Genomic DNA, 23,048 nt, shown 5'->3' on the forward strand with positions numbered 1-23,048 from the left:
GAAAAATGTATACAGTATTCGACAGACTGATAACTGTTTGGTGTGAAGCAGAATTGTGGCTGGCGTGGAATAGAGCAGAATGGTTTTGTACGATGGTCGAATATTCTACAGCTTCAGTAAGTGATTCGTGTCTTATTTATCCAATTAAATATTTAGAAGAACTCAGCAGATCAGCCATTTAAAATCCGTGGAATTTTAAAGCATCTCTGGGCTGAATCTTTTTAAGTAAGAATCAAAAAACAGAATGATTCAACCTTGGAGAGGATTAAACAGAGCCGACAGTATTAGGTTAAAATCAGAAGAGATACTGAAGCTGTTTTACAGAGGAGAAGTCATGATTTTTTTTTAAAAAGCTTTGTCAAGTTCAAGAGATGACAGTAATATTGAGAGACGAATTGAACTCTCTGCTGAGCAGCAAAGCCCTGGGCCCGATCTATTCACGAGCTCCTGAGAAAGTTCTCAGTGCTCTACCTGCCACTCACTCTTTTTCAACAGGCTGTTTTCAAAGGAAATTGCAGGAGACTGGGAGGAAACGTGTGACCTCGTGAAACCTGCTTTCTTAGAGCAAAGGCAGCTCCTAGAAGTTCCAGCTCTAATTCATTTCACAGGCGAAAACGTGAGACCTCGTGAGGCGCTGTTTGAGGATTCCTAGAGGCCCTGAGGGAATTTTTGGACCTGGCCTGCGCGTTAGAGAGAAAAACGTCGGCCTCTGGCGGAAAATGAAGGCGAGCACTCGGGTCCGAACCAGCCCCGGGTGAAAGCCTCAGCCGGACCATCCGGAGAAACCCGTGGGGCGGGGCGGGGCCAAGATGGCGGAGGAGGCGGGGCTTCAGGAGGTGAGGGCTGGAGGAAATGGGCCGGGGCGGGGCCTGGTAGGCTACCGAGGGCAGGGAGGCGGAACCACTGGGGCCTCCAGCCTGTGGAGGCGGGGCTGGAGGCGTGTCCCACGCAGGCGACGGCAGAGGGCGGGCCCGGGAAAGTGGTGGCCTGGGGCGGGGCCGGCGGCTCGCGCAGGTCCGGTCCTCGCGGCGGCGCGGCGCGACGAAGATGGCGGCCTCCGGCTGGGCCCGTGCCGCCGTGGTCCTTCTCTGTGCCTCTGAACTGCTGCTGCTCCTGCTGCTGCCGCTGAGGGCCTTCGCCGCTGAGGGCCCAGCCGAGACGCCCGGCGAGGCCACCCCACCTCTCCGGAAGAAGAAGAAGGATATTCGCGACTACAGTGACGCGGACATGGCTCGTCTTTTGGAACAGTGGGAGGTCCGCGGCGCGCGCACACCCTCCGGGCTCTTCTCTGTGCCGGGCCCCTTCCCAGTGACCTCTCACCTCCTCCGTCTTGGGACCCTTTAGACCTCGGTCTCGGAATCTTCCGACCCACTAACCTCCTCTCTACGCATGCCTCGAGCCCTTACTGACCCACTCCAGCCACCGCTAATCTTCAGTGCCTCCTCTGACCCCCGATCACCCTGCTGACCCCCGTCCCAGGACATTCATCCCAGTGTCCTCTTCCACCATTCCCCGGGCCACTCCAGTCACGGGTCAGCCTCTCCCTATTCAGCCCTACTTTGCCTTCAGTGCCCCGGTCGCCGCCGCGTTGCTCCCCGTGGTCAGTGCGCCCTGCTAATGGGGAGGGAGACCTTTTCCATTACACTCCTGAAGAATGGGGCGAGTGGATGGGAGAGGGGCATGGTGAGGATTATCTTTCAAGAGGGCCGTTTCAGCTTTCATAGTTCTCCCGTGTTCTAAATTAGTAGGAATTCCGAGTGCCCATTTTGGTTATATGTCCCTGCTGCGAGTTTTTGTAATTTTGTGAGTGGCTTTAATTTGAGGGGGGAGGGGGGTGGGAGGCGGTAGCAGAGGCTAGTGGCGCTCTCTCATGGAGCTCACATTATTCGCTTAAGGGAGCAATGATTTGCTTCTGTGAGAGTCAGTTTTCTGATTTGTTACTTGAATGCACTGGAGTGTGTAATTACAGGGAGTGGATAATAACCTTTTTAGGTAAGGTTGACTAACCAAAACCACGTTGCTGCCTCTTTCGCATCCAGAGGTGGGTGTCTTGTCCTGGTTCATTTGCACAGCTGGCGATCTAGAGTCAGAAGCTTGCGTTCTGTTCACTGTGTAACCTTGGGCAAGTGGGTCTCCACTCTAGACCTCTGGTTCCTTATGTGCAGAATGAAATTTTACTGGATGATTTCTTTCAACACTGATGTTTTGTTATTTTGTGGTTACCTGTGTGTGTTTGTATTGGATAGAGGCTTTCAGACATGAGTTTAAAGTACCATCTGATGCATTTGACTGGAAGAAAGCAGTTTTCATGTTGACCTGCAGCCGAAGGAAAGCTCAGGGTCGATCTGGGTGTTTGCCAGCCACTAAGGAAAAAGGAACTTGGTGCAGCAGTTCCTTCCCCACTTTCCATCTCCCTTGCAATCTCCCAGTCTCTTTTTGGATTCTGGCAAGTGCAGTTTTTGATCCACCAAAGTGAGAATCGCATCTCGTGCAGAAATCCTAGCCTGGAAACACTCAGACCCTGAGCAAGACAAAAAAGGGTGCTGCAGAGGTGTACAAGGGATCCAACCATCAGGAATAGCAGTTAACAGTAAAAATAACTGCAGTACACAGTAGAAATGGCTGAGTGCTATAAAAAGAAAGTGCTGTGGGAATCTCAAAGGGTTTCAGGAAGGAAATGGTGTTTTAGGTAGACCAGGGAATGTGGGAGAATGGCATTACTAACCGAGCAGCATGAGCTGAGGTGGATGGGACGTGAGGGGACTGGGCAGAATGCTGTAAATATATATATATTTTTTTTATTTATATATATATATTTATATTTTATATATATATATATATATATTTTTTTTTTTTTTTTTTTTTTTTTGGCGGTACGCGGGCCTCTCTCTGTCGTGGCCTCTCCCGTTGCGGAGCACAGGCTCCGGACGCGCAGGCTCAGCGGCCATGGCTTACGGGCCCAGCCGCTCCGCGGCATGTGGGATCTTCCCGGACCGGGGCACGAACCCGTGTCCCCTGCATAGGCAGGCGGACTCTCAACCACTGAGCCACCAGGGAAGCCCAATGCTGTAAATATTAATAGCCCAGGCTGTGGAGTTAGACTCCCTGGGTTCAAACCACTTCAGCTTGGAAATATGGACTGGTAAAGAGCCTCTCTGGACTTAGTTTCCTCACCTGCAAAATAGAGGTGTTAGTACCCACCTCAGAGTTGTTGTGAGGATTAACTGAGAAAACTTGGAAAGAACCTAGAATAGTGCAGCTCTAACTATTAGCTACGCTGTTATAATAAATTGGCTAGGTTGGCTGGAACAGACTTTCTGAAGCCACATAGTGAGAGGTAAGGATGGAAAGGTTAGTGAGAACCAGGCCTTGCTAGGCCTTGAATCCTGTGGGGTTTGGACTTTATTTAGAAGGGAAAATGTAGTCCCTGATGAGTTTGAAAAGTTGTGTTACCCAAATGTTATAATACTGGCATGTTTAATCATCCATAACTTCATCCCAAAACATGTGTGTAGTCTTTTGGTTCCCCTTCTGTATTCAGACATAGTTTTTACAGCTGAAAGCATAGCATCAATGGAATTTTCTGCTGTTCTTTTTTTCTTTTGCTATATATTAAGCATTTCTGCAGGTTACTGCATAGTCCTTGTAATATTTTTAAAAGGCTTCAGAGTATGCCCTAGAGTGGTTGTTTCAGCTGTCCTAACGTTTTTGAATAGTAGAATATCATGCTTAGGGTTAAAATTCAGGAAAATTAATCGGTCAGCAAAGTTTAAAATGGATGGGCAGGGAGAGACTCTGAAGGCAGAGACAGCTTAATGTTTATTGAGTGTTCATTAGCTAACAAGGCTAAACACTCTTATCTCATTTAATCCCCTTACCAGTTTGTGGAGGGTGGTACTTATCTCTGTTTTCTAGATGATATTGAGGCACAGAGAGGTTAAGTAACTTGCCCAAAGGCACACAGCAAATTAACTTAATTTCACATTCGGTCACTTGACTTTAAAGCTTGTTCTTTTAACCATTTTACTACACTGCCATACAGATTGGTGAACAGAGTGCAAACGAAGGGGGACAAGGAGGACCTGGGTTAAGCTAGAAGCTGCAGTAATGGATTAGAAGGGAGAAAGAAATGTGAGAGATTTTATGCTCTTAACTCGACTTGGCAGTTGATTGACTGCATAACCAGGAAGGTGACAAGGATAACGTAGTGAAAGGACAGAGGTTTTGAACTCAGCCTTAACCCTTGGTAACTGTGTGATCCTCATTTTCCTTATCCGTAAAGCCAGATAACATCCCACTTCGCAGGGTTCCTTGCAGATGAAATGAGCTAACGTTTGCAGACACTCTGCAAGTGTGAGCGCCCTTCCGCAGTAGCAGTTATTTTTTTCTGTGGGAGAGCAGATCCATCTCTGGTTGCTTTTTTGAAGGAAGCAGTGCTTCCTCCCCTGGTGGCAATCCCTGAATTCTTCCCCCACTCCTCTGCTAGTGTGAACATCATCCCCGCAGTGAGAGGCCTGCCTCAGGTGTGGAGTGGGGCAGGAAGGGAAGAACTCCTTCCACTTCCACCACGTTGCAACTACTGCTGAGTCCTGGTTGGTATAGGAAAACCGAAGGTGATTCCTTCTTACATTACTGTAACCAGGTGCTGCAGAGGGGCAGGTGGGGAGGGATCCACAGCCAGACTGTGAGTTTGTACTTCAGCATCAACCCCTTCAAGCCTGTGGCCTCGAGTAAGTTACTTACCTTCTCTGAGCCTCATCCCCTTCTCTGTTCAATGGGGATCTTGCAGAATTGTCCTGAGGTGGGAAATAACAAATGCCCGAGACACAGTAGCTACACAGTAGATGGTAGCTGGTATTATTATCAAGGACCCTGGGAGGAAGAAAAGGATTTACAGGAAAAGGGAGTTCAGCTCTGTAGCTGTTACATTTGACAAACAGCAGTGGAGAAGTGGTGAAGCTGGTCAGAAATGCAAGACTGGTCTGGAGACAAGCCTGGGTAGGGTGTGGGGAGGGCCGCTTGGTCGTCCCCCCACCCCAGCCCTGCTTGGGGGTAAGCGTTTGATTGCTGTCAGTTTAGAGAAAGTGATAGAACAGGTAAGCTTACTCAGGGAAGCAGTGGAACTAAGAATAGACCTGGACAATTGCTTGCAACTAGTGTACTGGTTTTCTTTTCCTTTTTTAACCGAAACTCACCCTCAAACATATAAAATGGAAATTAAAGTTTCTTGAAACGATCCTTACCTTTGCTGTATGCACTAGACTAATGATTATTTAATTATATTTTCATGGAAAAGAAATGGTGCTTGTGACCTACTGAGTTAATGTCATGACCGTCAGTAGGATCAGCTTGAAAAATAAAAATATTCTAGGTAATTGAACCAACTAGACGTCTCGAAGTATTTTAAGGCAACCGTGACAGATGTTATGGAGAAATAGAAGAGAATAGTCAGAAACAGCCTGTGAATTTGGCCACCGGGAGCTCCTGTGTACTTTGAGAGGGTGATTTCCATAGTCGGCTGGAGGCCAGGTTACAGAGGGTCAGGTGGTATTAGGCAACATGTATTAAGTATTTACTACTTGCCTTTGTGTCATTAAATCCCCCAAACAAACTTAGGAGGGGGATACCGTCATTATCCTCTGCCCCCATTATAGGTGAGGAAAGTGATTTTCCACTTCTCCACGGCCACACAGCTATAGGGCTGGGACCTGGAGCCGAGCCCAGGTCCCTGTGACCGTGAAGCCCATGCTCCTGCCTACAGGTCACCAGCAGCTCTTTCAGAGCAAAATGAGGAAGAAGTGGGTCAGCTGAGAGGGTGGCAGAGCTGAGGAAAAGGCTGGCCCCATGCTGCTAGGGCCTTGGAGATCACCTAGTTCTGCTTTTCCTCTTCCTGACGAGGAAACGAGGAAGCGGGCCTCGAGGATTGTGGAGTCTTGTCCAAGGCCAACAGGTTAGTCAGGTGGAGCTGAAGTCAGATCCTAGCTCTGATACAAATCTGGATCGCCTTCAAACACTGCTTCAGAATTCTTTCATTCTCATCTTCTATTAAAAATATGTTTATTGCAGTACATTATTGTTGGCGTCTTAAGCCTTGGCCCTTCAGTGATTTGTCAAGAGGCCCAAGTAGTGTATAGGGGCTTTTTGTTTCATTTTAGGTTGGGGTTTTTCGTGTGATTATTTTCTTTTTTTTGATAACAGCTTTATTGAGATATAATTCACATGCCATATAGTTCACATTTAAAGTGTACATTTCAGTGGTTTTTAGAATATTCAAAGAGTTGTGCAGCCATCACCACAGTCAATTTTAGAGCATTTGCATCACCCCAAAAAGAAACTCCGTAGTCTTGGTCACCCCTCCCTGAGTTCCTCCCACCCCTCCAGCCAGCCCTAGGCAACCTCTAATCTACTTTCTGTCTCCATAGATTTGTCTGCTCTGGACATTTCATATGAGTAGAATCATACAATGTGTATGTAGTCTTTTGTGTCTGACTCCTTTCACTTACATAATGTTGTCAGGGATCGTCCATGTGATAACATCGAGCAGTACTGCACTTCCTTTTTTTTTTTGGCTGCATTAGGTGTTTGTTGCTGCGCGCGGGCTTTCTCTAGTTGTGGCGAGCGGGGGCTACTCTTCGTTGCGGTATGCGGATTTCTCATTGCGGTGGCTTCTCTTGTTGCAGAGCACAGGCTCTAGGTGCAAGGGCTTCAGGAGTTGTGGCTTGCGGGCTCTAGAGTGCAGGCTCAGTAGTTGTGGCGCACGGGCTTAGTTGCTCCGCAGCATGAGGGATCTTCCTGGACCAGGGCTCGAACCCGTGTCCCCTGCATTGGCAGGCGGGTTCTTAACCACTGCGCCACCAGGGAAGTCCCTGCATTTCTTTTTGCTGCTGGGAGTAGCCTTTTCTCCAATGAACACAGGTTCTTTTACGTGGTTTTAATTCATTTATCTTCTATTTATTGGTTGGCATTCTACCATTAACAATTAACTCACTTGTTTATTTGGGTCTGGATTCAGTGGTTCTTATTTTATTTGGGAGTTATAAATCATTCTGTCATTATTTTGATTTTCAAATTATTCCAGATTAGGCCCATGAGCTCTGTTTCATGTTGGCTTCTGTGTCATTCTGACACATCCCATAATTCTCCGAGCACTTTCTCACTTTCTGATACAAGAAGATATTCCAGACTCATCTTCTGTTTTCTTTGCTGGAATTAGCCTTTTCTCTGCGGAATCCTGGTTCTTTTAAATATTATTATCTATCTGTCTATCAAAAATCATAAGTTCCTTCTGCTGCCTCCAATGCCAGCCCAATACCTCAGGTGCATTCTTCCCCCTTCTGTATTTGTAGCTCCCTTCCCCAAAGGGAAGAACCTGGCTGTCATTAGCCTCAATACAGTTACTCCTTTGCTCAAGCCTAGAATTCAGATTGTGGTTCAGAATTGCTAGCTTACACCACTGCAACAACCAAACCTACTACCTAGAACTGAATATTTGTTTATGGTTCTTATTTTTTAGGTGGAATTGATGTACATGAAGTGCAGATTTTCAGTATTCAGTGAAAATTCATGAGTTTTGACAAATGGATACATCTGTTAAGTTATCCACACCTCTGTGAAAATACAGAGCATTCCCACACCCCAGAAAGTAGCCTTGTGTCCCTTCTCAGTCAGTCCCACCTTGTAACCCTCTCCCCGAGAGGCAGCCACTGTTCTCACTTCTGTCGTCCTGGATTAATTTTACCTGTTCTTGAATTTCAAATAAACGAATTGTATAACGTGTCTGATTTTTGTGCCCGGCTCTGTCACTCAATATAGTATTTTTGAGATTGGTTGCATGTATCAGTATTTGTTTTTCTTCATCGCTGTGTAGTATTTAATTGTATGGCCAAACCTGAATGTGGCCGTTCTTATAGTCTACCATATTGGGTAGATTCTTTGAGGGTGAAAAAACTTTAGAAACCCATCACGTGGGGTTCTCTGTGCCTGGTGACCTGGAGTGATGAGTGCTGCCTGAAATTTACCCTTTGCTTGAAAGTCAAGTGGAGGAGGGAATCCCCTGGGTTTACTTCTTTCTGTTATTATTTAGATCATAAACCTGCACCTGACATCATACGCAGATGTTCTTGCCTTTGCCAGTTGAAATGCATACTTTGTCTGATGCTTTTTTTCCTCCATCCTTATAGAAAGATGACGACATAGAAGAAGGAGATCTCCCAGAGCACAAAAGACCCTCTGCACCTATAGACTTCTCACAGATAGACCCGGGCAAGCCTGAGAGCATACTGAAGATGACAAAGAAGGGCAAGACTCTCATGATGTTTGTCACTGTATCAGGAAGCCCCACGGAGAAGGAGACGGAGGAGATCACGAGCCTCTGGCAGGGCAGTCTTTTCAACGCCAACTACGACGTCCAGAGGTAAAGCAGCAACAGCCTTGCCGAGAAGATGGGGGCTGTGCTGGAGCTTTTTCTGTGTCTGTGTAATGGCATATCCTTCCTGGCAGTACTTATAAGGGCTCTGGACCTTTCCTATCTAGTCTGTCTTCTTTTACATTTATTTATTTACCTTTTCTTCTGTCTTTGAAGAAGAGCATTCATTTTTGGTCAAAGCCAGTAAATTTATTTATTGGTTTGTTTTCATATCTCATTTGATCCTAAAGCTATTTATCTTTGGGTCTTTAACTTTTCTTTTATCTGAGTAAGAAGCTGTATAGCTTAGCCTCTGTGGGGGGCAAATTAGTTACCGTTTGACAGTAGTGTGCCTCTTCCTTTAGAAGTCTCTGCGCCTCAGAGAATGCTTTTCTGTGTAGCTATGTTTACACATAAGCTTGGAGCAGACTGTTACTTTAAAGTGAAGGAGCCCGGTTGTCAGAGGTCAATATACTCCTAAGATGCAATTTTAAGGAATTTCCTTTTTCTTCCCCAAAAACAGTTCTGAAATTTAGGGTCTTCAAATATCTTAGTTCGGGAAATGTAAAAGGAATGAAGGAGTACTCAGAGAGTATCTAGGATGGCAGAATGCTTTTTTTGTTTTTTGTGTGTTTTTTGCGGTACGCGGGCCTCTCACTGCTGTGACCTCTCCTGTTGAGGAGCACAGGCTCCGGACGCGCAGGCTCAGTGGCCATGGCTCGCGGTCCCAGCCGCTCCGCGGCATGTGGGATCTTCCCGGACCGGGGCACGAACCTGTGTCCCCTGCATCAGCAGGCAGACTCTCAACCACTGGGCCACCAGGGAAGCCCGGCAGAATGCTTTTGTTAGCTTAAGTAGACACTTAGGGGAACAAATCAGTGCTGTGGTGGTTACTGGTCCAGAGCTCTCACCGATCTCTGAAGTGGTGGGGCGTTACAAACGGAAGGGTGGTGTCGTAGGTGTAGCCCCTCGGGAACAGAAGGATTGTGCCCACTGGCCACACTAGTGGTCCATCCATCCACCCAGGCTCCATTCTGTTCCTCCCTGCTCCTTGGGGCCTGGTGAGTGTGGAGTACTTGGATGCTTGCTTTAACTTCCAGGGTTAGGGTTTCTGTCCAGTAGCCGAGCACCCTCCTGAGCCCTTCATGGGCCTCTTATGACCTGATCTAAACTGGTGTTTTTCAGCCTTTATCAGCAGAGGCCTTCTGTGAGATGGAAACTCAGCTGGGCCCTTCAGAATGTAAAACGGACCCAAATGGCAGCCTCCCTGTTGCTGCCCCGGCAGAGGCCCTGAGCCCCGTCTGCAGCCTCCCGAGGCCTTCTTCCTAATCCCGCCCTTAACGCGAGCAGCCACTTCTACATCACACCCCCTCCCCGCAGGGTCTCCTTTGTTTTGATCTGAGCCGAGGTGTTAAATGGTTCAGCCAGCTAGTATTTTCAAACAGTGACTGTCAGACCTTCGAAAATAGAATGTTTGGTTCTGTATTCATGTAGAATTTGAAAAAAGATTTCTCGGTTAAGTGCCACAGGGCCTCTCTGACCCATTAGCCCTGTACTGGCGGTGAGCTGACTGTGGTCCCGTCTCTCTGTCAAGGTTCATCGTGGGGTCAGACCGTGCCATCTTCATGCTGCGTGACGGCAGCTACGCCTGGGAGATCAAGGACTTCTTGGTCGGTCAAGACAGGTGTGCCGATGTAACTCTGGAGGGACAGGTGTACCCTGGCAAAGGAAGAGGAAGCAAAGAGAAAAATAAAACCAAGCAAGAGAAAGGCAAAAAGAAGGAGGGGGGAGAGCCAAGACCTCGGGCTTCGAAGGAAGGCAATCGAGCTGGGAGTAAAAGGGAAGAGCTGTAGCGGGGCAGCTGCGGGCTCTGCAGCGGAGCGCGGGGAGCTCAGCCAGGGCGCGTGGGCCGGGGGTGGGCGTGGGAAACCACACAGCCATGAGTTCTCTGCTGGCAAAGGTCTGCCACGTGACCAGTTTCTGGTCAGTGTAAGAATTACTGTTTAAAAGGCTTCAAGTCAGAAGACAGAGGTTTTGTAATTAACATGGGACACTGACAAATTCACGATTACTGTAAAATCACTTTAAATGGAAAGCTGGCGGTGTCGCTTTTCCCCATAAATGTGGGGAGTCTCTGGCCGGACTGTGGCACCGCTCCCTTCGCTGCACCTGCTCTTATCCGGCAGCCTGCTGTATCCATGCTTTTTATTTCTGTTAACTGAAAGGATACCAGGTTCTCATCAGACCAACTTAAGACTCCTGACTAAATTGAATCAGGCTCTCCATGCCACAGACATCACTTCATTACTGTGAGATTAGAAACGCTCCACAGGAGCACTGCACGTATCTAAATATACAATCAGGACACCAGGATGCGTAAATCCCAAATCTGTGCAGAAAATGCAGAGAACAGAAAATAATGGAACTTGGGAATCCTAAGTATTCACTTTGAGTTTCTTGGACTTGAATCCCTCTTGTCAGTTATAGAGAACTCTTGGTATCTGTCAGGTTTTATGTAGTCTGTAAGTCCAGGGGTTCTGTCAGAATAGAACTTTATTTAGGAAAGAGTAATGCTGGTGTTGAGAGTTGTGTGTTCCATTTAATGTGATGATTTTCGAGGGTGTAAATCGGGCATGAGCAGAGTTCTTTGCAGAGCGTAGCAGAAGACTCAATAACCTCATTCACTTCTAAACATTTTTCTTTGATAAAGTGCCTAAAATTGTGGTGTTTTTGTATGGTACTAATATGATGTGCTACCTGTTACTGTCTGATGTTGCTGTCATACGTCAGAGCCTACTCTTAAGAGTTACGGAATTTATACACAGGTGTCATTTTTAAGAACTAAAATCATTTGTTCAAAAAGGCTTCCATTGTGATTTTAACAAATTAAAAACAGCATGCACACGGTTAGAAAACGTCATCGTTAAAGAATGGTACAAAGCAAAAAGCCTTGGCCTCCCCTGCTACCACTGCCTTGTCCCAGTGGAAGCTACTGTTAATTTGTTTTCAAAAAAAAAAAAGAAAGGTACACTTACTGGTTTACAGTGATATGTATTTGTTTTGGCCTTACAGCCTCTATTTCCCCTCCTTTTGGTAACTATTCAGATCTCCCCACAGTGATCCACACCCTCTTTGTTTTCTGTTCTGTGCTGTAGGGGGATGTTTGCCCTGCAGGCCCCCCACTCCAGGGAGGAATTAATCCCAGGGTGAGTTTGCTTGAGCCACGTCAGGAAGAGGCGTTCTGTGTTTCTCATACAATCTGAACCCAGGGAAGTGAGGCTGGAGCTGCTGCCACCCTCTTGCCCCCTCCAGGGGAGGGCTGTCTGAGGATGAAGTGGGGAGAAGCAGGGAGAGAGCCGAGTCCTGGTGGTATCGCCTAAGCCCCTGCATCCAGCCTCGTCTGAAACCAGCCCTGTCCCTGGGTTTTTTCAGTTTTTACTTGGGCGATTTGTTGGGTTTCTGTCATCTGTCGTCGCGCTGGCCTCGTATACAGGGCAGCCGTCCTGACTGGATGCTTGTCTTCATTAAACAGAAGGGCGCACACCCTCCACCCTGCCCAGGACCTTGTGTTTCCACTTAGCTGACTTTCCGTGTCACAGTGTACACGTCTGTCTCATTGCTTCCTATGGGATATGCGGCCACATCAGCCTGTATTGACTAAGCTTCTGTTACATGCTGGGTACCACTAGATGCCAGCAACAGTGTGGATACAGCCCCTGCCATCGTGAAACAGTGATTTGGTGGGGAAAGACAAATACTAATCCTATACAAAGTGAAATGGCAACCGTTGAAATAGGTAAGAAGTACAGTGCCAAGAAGTGGAGGAATCTTGGGATAGTCAGAGGGGACCTCTCTGAGGCAGGAGGAGGGAGTAACCTAGGCAGAGGAAACAGTCCACGCAAAGGCCCTGTGGTTAGACGGAACAGAGGAGGGACAGCGGGAAGGCCAATGAAGAGGCTGGGGCACAGCACAGGACCAGGCTGGACAGGTGAGTTATGGAGGTTTTATGGGGGTCGAGAGCTTATACAAGTCTCTGGGATCTCTTAAAGAAACAGTACACCTTTATGAATAAGAATTATGAAAGTGAAGATTTATTTGGAAGATTCCTATGTAAGAGGGGTACAGAACTACCTTACCAGGCGACAAAGCTAATGCCTGCTGTCCTGACTCCTGTCTCCCTGGCTATCCTCCCCCCCCATTCCCCCAGGAAGCCCTAGACCTTGTACGTTCCAGTAACGAGGATGAAAGCTGGAACTGTAGCATGTGTGTGGGGTGCACAGGGTCTGGTAGAGATTCTGGAGGACTGAAGGATTTTAGCTGTGGGGTGGATTCAAGTGGTAATCTGATTTGCACTGGCTACACCAGAGAATTGATTGGAAGCGGGCAGTGGTTGGTGTGAGGGGCAAGTTGGGAGGGTCTTTCAGTAGTTCAGGCCTTGCTTGAAGGTGGCGCCGGGTGAGCTGGGTGGTGGTGAGGTCTGACCCACGGTTCCCCTGCACAGTCCCTGCTGATGCACGTTGAGTTTTCAGGGTCTCACTAGTAGGTACAGTGCTGCACTGGACATTTTAACAGATATTACCAACTATTTTGGTAAACTTGTGTTTATATCTGAGGGGCAGATTCCTAGCAGTGGAATTGCTAGAAGAAGCAAGTTTTAACCTTCCCATGTAGACTGCCAAATGACCCTCCAATGTGGTTTTGTTAACTTAGCTTTGCTAACAGTAGACCTCAAATCCTGGCCAGCACTGGGCATTACACTTGCCAATTTAATAGACGTGAAAACCACATCTTCATTGGCTACCCTGAAGCCACCCTAGTGGAGAGGCCACATATAGGAGCCACACAGAGAGAGAGATGCTCAGAGAGCCCCACCTGTACCAGCCCCAGCTAGGAGTCATCCCAGCCGAGGCGTAGACAGGTGAGCAGATGAGCCTTCAAATGCTGGCCCAGCCATGCAGGAAGCAGAAAAGCCACGCCCAATCTGCAGATTCATGAACAAGAGAAATGTTGTGTTTAAGGGAGGGGCGGGGGGTGTATAATACATATACACATGCACATATATAAATTCATTCTTACTTTTTAAATTTTTTTATTTTTTTGTCCGTGCTGCACGGCATGTGGGATCTTAGTTCCCCGACCAGGGATCGAACCCATGCCCCCTGCACTGGGAGCGTGGAGTCTTAACCACTGGACCACCAGCGTTTTTACTTTTTCATGTTTGTTTTCATGCCTCTTGATTTAATACACTCACATGACATCTTTGACTGTAAACTATGAAACATGAGAACTTAATAATTAGACATCCTTCCACCCCCCTAGTTTTTGATACTTTAGGTTGTGGTTTTTAGTACTTGTTTCCTTTATAATGTTAAACCTCTTTTTCTTTTTATTTATTTTTCTTTTTGCGGTACGCGGGCCTCTCACCGTTGTGGCCTCTCCCATTGCGGAGCACAGGCTCCAGACGCGCAGGCTCAGCGGCCATGGCTTGGGCCCAGCCGCTCCGCGGCATGTGGGATCTTCCCGGACCGGGGCACGAACCCGTGTCCCCTGCAGCTGCAGGCGGACTCTCAACCACTGCGCCACCAGGGAAGCCCCCTCTTTTTAAATTAAACCAACTTAGTATGTATTAATCCCTCATCAAGGTGGAGGAATTCTCAAACTTCCTTCCGTCTCCTGGTTCTTCTTTAAGAGTGTTATTTGTACACTGACAAGTTGTGTAACACATCCATTGCTCCATTGGAGCGGTCTGAGGCCAGTCTTATCTTTCCTCTTAGAAGCGGCTGCTTTTTCGATCAGATCCTGGGGATCCTGCCTCATTCCTGTCATTCAGTACTTTTGCTAAAAAGATTTTTCAAAATCTTTTGTTATTCTCGTAGAATGTGGTGTGTCATTTCCAACTGCAATTTAGGTGGTTTTTTCCCCATCATGTGAAAAAAAAAATTATCTTCTATTGTTAACTTATTTTCAGTTTTGTGTTGATGTTTTGGGCACCAATTTTTTTCTTAGCTCTGAAATGAGTTTTTTTTTTTTTTTTTTTTTTGTGGTACGCGGGCCTCTCACTGTTGTGGCCTCTCCCGTTGCGGGGCACAGGCTCCGGACGCGCAGGCTCAGCGGCCATGGCTCACGGGCCCAGCCGCTCCGCGGCATGTGGGATCCTCCCGGACCGGGGCACGAACCCGTGTCCCCTGCATCGGCAGGCGGACTCTCAACCACTGCGCCACCAGGGAAGCCCCTGAAATGAGTTTTTTTAAAAATCTCGTTCTGTTTTTAATCTGTTTTTATTAGAAACCAAGTTTTTGTTAAATTCTGTGAATTCAGGAAGTCCAAATGGAGACGCTGTACCTTGTGGATTTTGTTTGTTTGCTTTTCTTCAAGAAACTGCCAACTTTGTTTTTGTATCTCATTTTTTTTCATGTTTTCTTTTTATTCATTTTCTTAAATTTTATTGAAGTATAGTTGATTTACACCTTGTGTTATATTTTTTCCCAGAATAGAATATTTTTCTGTATTTGTACATATATTCTTTTGTGGTGGTGGTTTTCTAATTGCAGCATGTTTGGATAGATACCACGTCTTTGTTTTTTCCCCTCTTGTTCATGCTTTGTAGACACAGCCTTTCCCAGACCTTGGCCTAGACCATCTATCTTTGGTGAATTCTCCTGACTCCCTTCCCTCCTTATCTGAGCATTGTTTGTTTTCCTGGAGCTGCAATTCATGGCCTGAGTATTGCTTTTTCTCAGCTTTTCTATAACCTAACAGGAAAGGGAGGGGGCTCAGGCTGTGTGGCCTTGCTTGATGAGTAGGCTGTGCCGTCCTGTGATTTTTACCAAATGTCCTAGACCTTGGTGGGGTTGGGTGTGGGGGTGGGTAACACTCTTCCTAGAAGGTTTCCTGTCCAGCCTTCGGAGAGTCCCTCTGATTAGCAATGGACCTCGGAGCCCTGGCTGCCCTCTGGGAGGGTCAGGCTGGAGTGTTCCTCTCTACCTAATAACCATGTTTCTCCCGCCCCTGCAGAAGGAGGAAAGGCCATGCCAAATGCTGCTTTTGGCCAGGGTAGGGCTAGGCATGGGCAGTGAAGCACTTGCTACAGGCTCATGATGTAAGGGGCATCACAAAACTCAGTAAAGAGAAATAATATTTAATTGTGTATTTAAAAAATCAAGTTAATGTTAAAAAAAGAAACTGATGATGAAAACATGTAAATGTTAAAGACAGGTGCAGTCAGAGCAAAGATGAGGGTGAGACAGTGAGGCTATGCAGGTATGGGGTCGAATCTAAGGTCTTAAACCAGCGGTCTTTAAGTAGTATTTCTTCATGGTTTCTTTTTGGGTTTTTTTTTGCGGTACGTGGGCCTCTCACTGTTGTGGCCTCTCCCGTTGTGGAGCACAGGCTCTGGACGCGCAGGCTCAGCGGCCATGGCTCACGGGCCCAGCCGCTCCGCGGCATGTGGGATCTTCCCGGACCGGGGCACGAACCCGTGTCCCTTGCATCGGCAGGCGGACTCTCAACCACTGTGCCACCAGGGAAGCCCTCTTCATGTTTTAAGAGTTAATATTCCCTGACTTACCAGGTTTGTGCTTTCAGAATAAGACTTGAAAACCTTATTGTACAGATGTTACAAGATCTCCATGAAAGAAAGAAATTCACCCACCTACACAGCCTCCCAGCTATTCAAGCCTTGTTCATTTGACCAAGCTTCCTTTCAGGTTATTATCTCTGAACTTTGTAATCACACAGTTGTCATCATAGCAGAAACAGAATTTTATTTTTGGCTTTTTCCACTTAGCCTTGTATCATAATGCCGTTTCCCTGTTGCTATATGGGCTTCACATTTAACATTTCACTGGCTGTGTAACAGTCCCATCCTTTTCCTGCAGAGAAAGTTGGGCCAGACTGCAGTGTCAGATGTGCCTCTGCTACTTACAAGGGCATGAGTCTAATCTGTGTCTCATCCGCATCCCCTTCCAGGAGTGTCTGCTTCATCCCAAGGCTTCCCTGTTCGCAGGAGTGACCCTACTCCCCTATCCCACCCACCTTGGATGGTCACAGTCACTGGGACCAGAGGTGCAGACCTCACCCTGGGCACATACCTGGTTGGCAAATCAGATCCTCTCGGCCAGAGATTGAATGATTTGGTAGCTGAATCATCAACAGTGCGACAACTAGAGTGAAGGTTTCAGAGCTTCTGTTGGTGAAATTTCTGGACTTGCCCTGAGTTTCTGACCTCCTGGGTCTTGATTATTCTGCTTGTTCCTGGATTCTGGGAGCTCTAGATCCTTATGAGCTTTTCACTAGAGCTGCTTTGAAGAAGTTTCTGCAACTGGTCTGATCTCCTAACTTTTTTTATTCTCTGTTTTTATCTGTCTAAACAGGGTATGAAACAAAGCAAAGATGTCAGGACCCTCGTTCTATGCTGTATCGCCACTCTCTTGACCGCTTCCTATATTGTTGAATATTTGGGTTCTTTTTAGTGACCCACAATTGTCAATTTCATTGAAATTAGTTTCTCTTCTGCCTTAAGATGACTCCTTTAGTATTGTTTTCAAGATTACTGGAACAAAGGACACGTTTTTATTATACGTTGTCATTTTACTTCCAAAAGGATTATATCAGTTTGCGCGGTCACCAGCAGTATATGAGCAGACCCATCCATTCTGCCAAAAACTCACTAGAATTGGGCATTATTTTTAATTCATTAATGTATTTATTCATTCAGAAATATTTATTGATCACCTACATGCCAGGCATAGTTCGAGGTATAAAATGTTAATTTATTTTCATTTGCATGCTTCTCAGTCTCTTGGTGGACTGTGTTAAAGAAAAATTTTGTACTAGACACTTGTTAAAATTGGCAAGGAAGATTTTATTTACCACTGTTGCAAAAGGGGAAAGAGATTGAATTCAACTCTGAATGCAGTTAGTCAAAGAGCAGAGTGAGAGGGTCCGTGGATGGAAAATTAGATTAGCTGTCAAGGGTAGGGGGACGCTTGCTAACCTGGCCTCACTGGATTCTTACCAGACCGGCCCAAGGCTGAGTTTTCAAGGCGGGGGAGGATTAACCTGACCTGGGAGGATTCTTTGCTAAACAGGGCTCAGCAGGCCAAGGTTGAGGCCTAGTTGAGATGAGGCTTCAGAGGAACCTGACTCAAGTTTGCTCAAGGAGGGCATCTTTGCCCACTCCAATTTTCTTTTTCATCTCCAATTTTTGTAATGTGTGTGCTCCTTATTGAACATAAAAATTAACCCTTTGACTGAAAGCTGATGAAAAAAATGTTTTCCTGTGATGCTGCTGCGAGGTACCTTGTTGACCAGGCTGGGTGAGGCCAGGGCTTGAAGCGGAGGGGCCTTGACAGTAGCCAAAGCTTGGGCTCTTCACTTGGGGGTCCTTGAGGGTGCACGTCTGGGAGGAAAGTCCCGAAGAACAGGCCTGGCTGAACTCATCTGGGGAGCAGAGGAGGAAGATGTGGATGGTAATGACTACAACAAACACGTTTTGGACTTGAGAGCTTCCACCAGCCTCCCATTATTAACCACCTTGTGTGAACCTCGCACCTGCTCTGCCTTGGAGGTGTGGACGGTTCCTGTTCACAGGTAAAACGGGAGGGGGAGGGGGTTTGCCTCTGATCACAGAACCAGCCAGTGCTCTGCCTGTTTCATAAAACCCCTATCAGGCAAAGTAGAAATTAGAAATGTTCATTCTTTCCACCTCACCGTCCAGAGAACCAAGGCACAGCTGGGGAAAGTGATTTGGCCAGAACCCTCTAGAGCAGGGGTCCCCCTGAAGAGACCATTAGCATCTTCCTGTGAAAGAAAATCAAGTCAAAAATTAAGGGACACCATCGACATGTCCATTGACAAAGGAATGCATAAAGAAGATGTGGTACATATATACAATGGAATATTACTCAGCCATAAAAAAGAATGAAATAATGCCATTTGCAGCAACATGGATGGACCTAGAGACTGTCATATTGAGTGAAGTAAGTCAGACAGAGAAAGAGAAATATCATGATATCTCCTATATGCGGAATCTAAAACGATACAAAAGAACTTATTTACAGAACAGAAACAGACATACAGACTTAGAGAATGAACTAATGGTTACCAGGGGGGAAGGGGGGAAGGAAGGGATAGTTAGGGAGTTTGGGATTGACATGTACACACTGCTATATTTTAAACGGCTAACCAACGAGGACCTACTGTATAGCACAGGGAACTCAGCTCAGTGTTATGTGGCGGCCTGGATGGAAGGGGAGTCTGGGGGAGAATGGATACATGTATATGTATGGCTGTGCACCTGAAACTATCACAAAATTATTAATCAGCTATACGCCAATATAAAATGAAAAAAAAAACAAAGAAACCAAAATAAATATAGAAATTTTCATTTATTCATTAATTTAAAAAAAGTTAAGGGACATGCCCACTAGGGGGCAGCAGAGACCGGCATGCTTCGCGGCATCCACATTGCTTGAAGCTCTGACTTTGCCACCTACCCTTCGGGCAGAATTCTTCAGCTATTATTTTAATGAACAGGTCACTCAATCTGTGCTTGCCAAATATTTGTGAACATCTGCATATGCCTCTCTCTCTGGATTTCTGTTTGAAACCTAAAAGATCATCTGCTCCGTGTGTCCTGTTCTACGTAAATTAATTTACGTCATCCTCCTAGCAACCCTGTGCAGTCGATACTATAGCATCACCCCCATTTTACACATAGGGAAACTGAAGCACAGAGAAGTTAAGTATTTCTTCCGCGGTCGCACCACTAGGAAGTGTCAAAGCCAGCATTCGAACTCAGGTCGTGGGGCTCTGCCTGGGAAGCCGGCTGCTCCTGTCCACCTGGCCTTATTGCACACCCGCTCGCCACGTATGTACCTACTGAACACCTACAAGATCCAGGAATTGAGCCGGTGATGGGGGTGAAGGCGAACAAGGCAGTAAAGCCCCTGCCCTCCTGGTGTTTACAAATGGCATTAAAGATGCTCGATGTCCTTTCCGTTTATTGCGCATCCACTGTGTGCAGGCTCTTTACGTACTTTATTTCATTTACTCTCCGTAGCCCTGCAAGGTTGCAGTTCGTTAGCTGTTAGTGTGAGGCCATTAGAGCACAGCTTTGGAGTTGCACTGCCAGGTCCTGCATTTTAGGAGCTGGATCATCTTGGGCACATCATCTAAGCTTGCTTAAGGCTATGGGCACTAATAAAAGTTCCTGCCTCATAGACGTGTTGTGAGGATTAAATGCGTGAATCCACGTGAAGTGCTCAACACAGCATTCTGTATGTGTTAACTGTTATTGTATTTTTCTTTTTTATAAATTTATTCATTTTATTTCCTTATATTTTTGGCTGTGTTGGGTCTTTGTTGCTGCACCTGGGCTTTCTGTAGCTGTGGCGAGCAGGGTGCATGGACTTCTCATTGTGGTGGCCTCTCTCGTTGCGGAGCACGGGCTCAGTAGTTGTGGCGCACGGGCTTAGTTGCTCCGTGGCATGTGGGATCTTCCTGGACCAGGGCTCAAACCCGTGTCCCCTGCATTGGCAGGCGGATTCTTAACCGCTGTGCCACCAGGGAAGCCCTTGTTTGTCTTTTTAGATGATTAAACAGAGACTCGTAGGGTTAAGCCTCTGGCCCAAGGTCACTGCTAGCAAGGAAGGAATGGCATCCTTCCCCTCTGGAGGCAGTGCTCTGTTCACTGGAGCACCACAGCCTAAGGAGGGGGATGGGATAGAAGTCTGCATGGGCTGCAGAGATTGTTCCAGAAGAATGGCCATCTGCCCAGTGCAGTATGCAAGAGCAGAGTGGGTCTGCTTCTGTTCAGGCAGGAACATCCACTGCTCCCACCTCCTTGGCACCGCACTCCCAGATGCTTGCATTGTTGAGGACCTTCACGCTTAGGTCATGTGGCGTCACCCTGAAAATGACTAGGGGCAGAGCTGCCCTAGTGCAGGATGGACTGCAGGCTGACTGTGCTGTTTGGTAGGACAAGGAAATTTCCGGGGGGCAGATTTCAGGTCTCATCCAAGTGTCATAAGCCAGAAACTCCGGGGCCCTCTCCACTCGGCCCAGCATCTGGGGAAATCTGAGCTGGCAGCTGGGGCCACGTGGTAAACTCTCCCTAGATCTTGTTGAATTGATTGAAGCCTATCAATGAGCCATCACTCAAGTTCTGTCAAACCCTGGACCTGAGCAGCCCCCTTGCAGGATTTTTAGATCTTAGTGCACGGTGCCCTAGCACACTCAGAGCAATTTTTTTTTTTCCCTCCAGAGAAGTCTGCCGAAGTTGCCAGGGTGAAGTTTCTGAGCCCACAAATCTGAGGCCTGGAGTTGGGGCCGCAAGGAGGGCTGCCCTCCTGGAATGTCAGGAATTCCAGGGACATCTGGCCTGCTTTGCATCTGCTGGGCCCACCAGCCGGCATTCTTCCTTGTGGGGAGCGAGGCTTCAGTGATGGGCCTGGAAACACGGAGGCCCCTTTGATCCCAGCCTCCTGTTGCAGCCCACGTTAGATGACCTTGAGTGCCAATTTGATGTCCCTGGGCCTCACCACTTCTATAAACAGGGGTGACAAGTTCTGCCAGGCCTGGAATCCACATACCAAGGTCTGGAAGAAACTGAACTAGAGGAATTCATTCCAGCACCAAGGAGGTCCCTGAACCCCTAGTAGAGAAGCTTCTTTCCAAATGCCCTAAGATCTTTGCTCCTCCTTTAAATTCTCTTGGGCAAAGATGGTGTTTTCTGCCTTTGGGCTCCTACTTCTAATTTTATTTATTTATTTACTTGTTTGTTTGTTTATTTTTCGGTACGCGGGCCTCTCACTGCTGCGGCCTCTCCCGTTGCGGAGCACAGGCTCCGGACGCGCAGGCTCAGCGGCCACGGCTCACGGGCCCAGCCGCTCCGCGGCATGTGGGATCTTCCCAGACCGGGGCACGAACCTATGTCCCCTGCATCGGCAGGCGGACTGTCAACCACTGCGCCACCAGGGAAGCCCCTACTTCTAATTTTAAATCAATGTATGCCCCGGGCTAGAATGGATCACCTCTACTGTACCTCAGATGCACCAGACAACTCTCACCAAAGGAATTTAGCCAAGGGAAGCGGCCACCGAGGAGGCCTTTGCTATCGCAAACTAGTTCCTTGGGCTTTTGAGAGGCAAGATCAGGAAGGAGGGAGATGGGGAGGGAGGAGGATGTGCGAAGGCTGGGGGACCAGCCTGGAGGCTGTGGCACTGGCACCATCAGAAGGAACGCGAGTGTGGGCTTGGTGGAGGTAGCAGGGCTTGGAGGTGTGTGTGTGTGTGTGTGTGTGTGTGTGTGTGTGTGTGTGTGTGTGTGTGTGTGTGTGTGTGTGTGTGTGTGTGTGCATCTCTCACGTGCAGAATGCCAGGCCAATTGAGCTCCAAGGTCTTTGAGCCTGTAATATTCTGTGACTTACAGAACCCACAATGATTTTGCAAGTGACTTTGCAAATGCACAGTTTGTTATTACAAGCTCTTTGTCAATATTATTTCAGTGAGGTGTAATAGTTCATCAAATGAGACCGTAATTTATTTAGTCACTCCCGTGGAGTCAAACGTTTAGGTGCTTTGAACGTGTCAAATGATTATAAATAATGCCATAAAGAACATCTTTATACCTAAGCTTTGTTTCCTTAGGCTACATTCCCAGATAAATAATTACTAGGTCAATGAAAATGACTGTTTTTAAGGCTCTTGATCCGTAATGCTAAGTACTTTCTAAATAGTTATTTCCAACTTTCAGAAGTTTTTTATTGAGGAAGTATTTTAAATGTACACACAAACATGCAACTAGAGTGAGTGGTATAATGAATTCCGTTCCTTATCACCCAGCATTCATAATTATCAACATTTCAACAGTCATTTTTAATCTTCATTTTGGGAAAGGGACTGTATCTCGATGTAGCCAGTCTGATTGCTGACTATTTAGATTGTTTCAAAGTTTTCATTATCATATAAAATGCTGCAGTGAATATCCTTGTCACAAATGCTGTGCACTACTGTAAGCTCTTTCTTTTTTAAAAAAATCAATTAATTAATTTTATTGGTTGAGTTTTGGCTGCGTTGGGTCTTCATTGCTGTGCGCGGGCTTTCTCTAGTTGCGGCAAGAGGGGGCTATTGTTTGTTGCAGTGCAGGGGCTTCTCATTGCTGTGGCTTCTCTTGTTGCAGAGCATGGGTTCTAGGTGCGTGGGTTCAATAGTTGTGGCTTGTGGGCTCAGTAGTTGTGGTGCATGGGCTTAGTTGCTCCGTGGTATGTGGGATCTTCCCGAACCAGGGATTGAACCCGTGTCCCCTGCGTTGGCAGGTGGATTCTTAACGACTGTGCCACCTGGAAGTCCCAGCTCTTTCTTGAGATAAATTCTTGGGCAGAATTTTGGAGCCAAAGTCTGCACATATTTTCAGTTCACTTTTACATAATACAGAATTGCTTTATGGAAAAGAGGCACCAAGTTATTTTTCTGTCCTCATCTAAGAATGTCTGTTTCTTCTTGCCTTGTAGCATTCTTTGCAATATTTTCAGTTTGGTAGGTGATTAATAGTATCTCCCTGTTGTTTCAGTTTACATCTTATAATTACCAATGAGGCTGAATTTCTTTTTTTCTAACTAGAGACTCTTTTATTTTATTTTTTT

General features: G+C 46.8%; 1 protein-coding gene across 1 annotated transcript; it reads left to right on the forward strand.

The window, feature by feature from the left end:
- Positions 1-1,039: 1,039 nt before the first annotated feature.
- Positions 1,040-11,570, forward strand: MESD (mesoderm development LRP chaperone). Its single transcript, XM_082836405.1, has 3 exons — positions 1,040-1,254; positions 8,181-8,413; positions 9,999-11,570. Exons 1-3 carry the CDS (start codon positions 1,048-1,050, stop codon positions 10,255-10,257), a joined length of 699 nt encoding a protein of 232 aa, XP_082692531.1. The 5' UTR covers positions 1,040-1,047; the 3' UTR covers positions 10,258-11,570.
- Positions 11,571-23,048: the final 11,478 nt, after the last annotated feature.

Source organism: Leucopleurus acutus, assembly GCF_964270905.1.
Source record: "Leucopleurus acutus genome assembly, chromosome: 1".
Classification (NCBI taxonomy): Eukaryota; Metazoa; Chordata; class Mammalia; order Artiodactyla; family Delphinidae; genus Leucopleurus; species Leucopleurus acutus.

Coding starts and splice junctions, on each gene's coding strand:
- MESD (XM_082836405.1), top strand. CDS start 1,048: ATGGCGGCCTCCGGCTGGGCCCGTGCCGCCGTGGTCCTTCTCTGTGCC. Junction 1,255..8,180: donor GTCTTTTGGAACAGTGGGAG/GTCCGCGGCGCG, acceptor CCATCCTTATAG/AAAGATGACGACATAGAAGA. Junction 8,414..9,998: donor GCCAACTACGACGTCCAGAG/GTAAAGCAGCAA, acceptor CTCTCTGTCAAG/GTTCATCGTGGGGTCAGACC.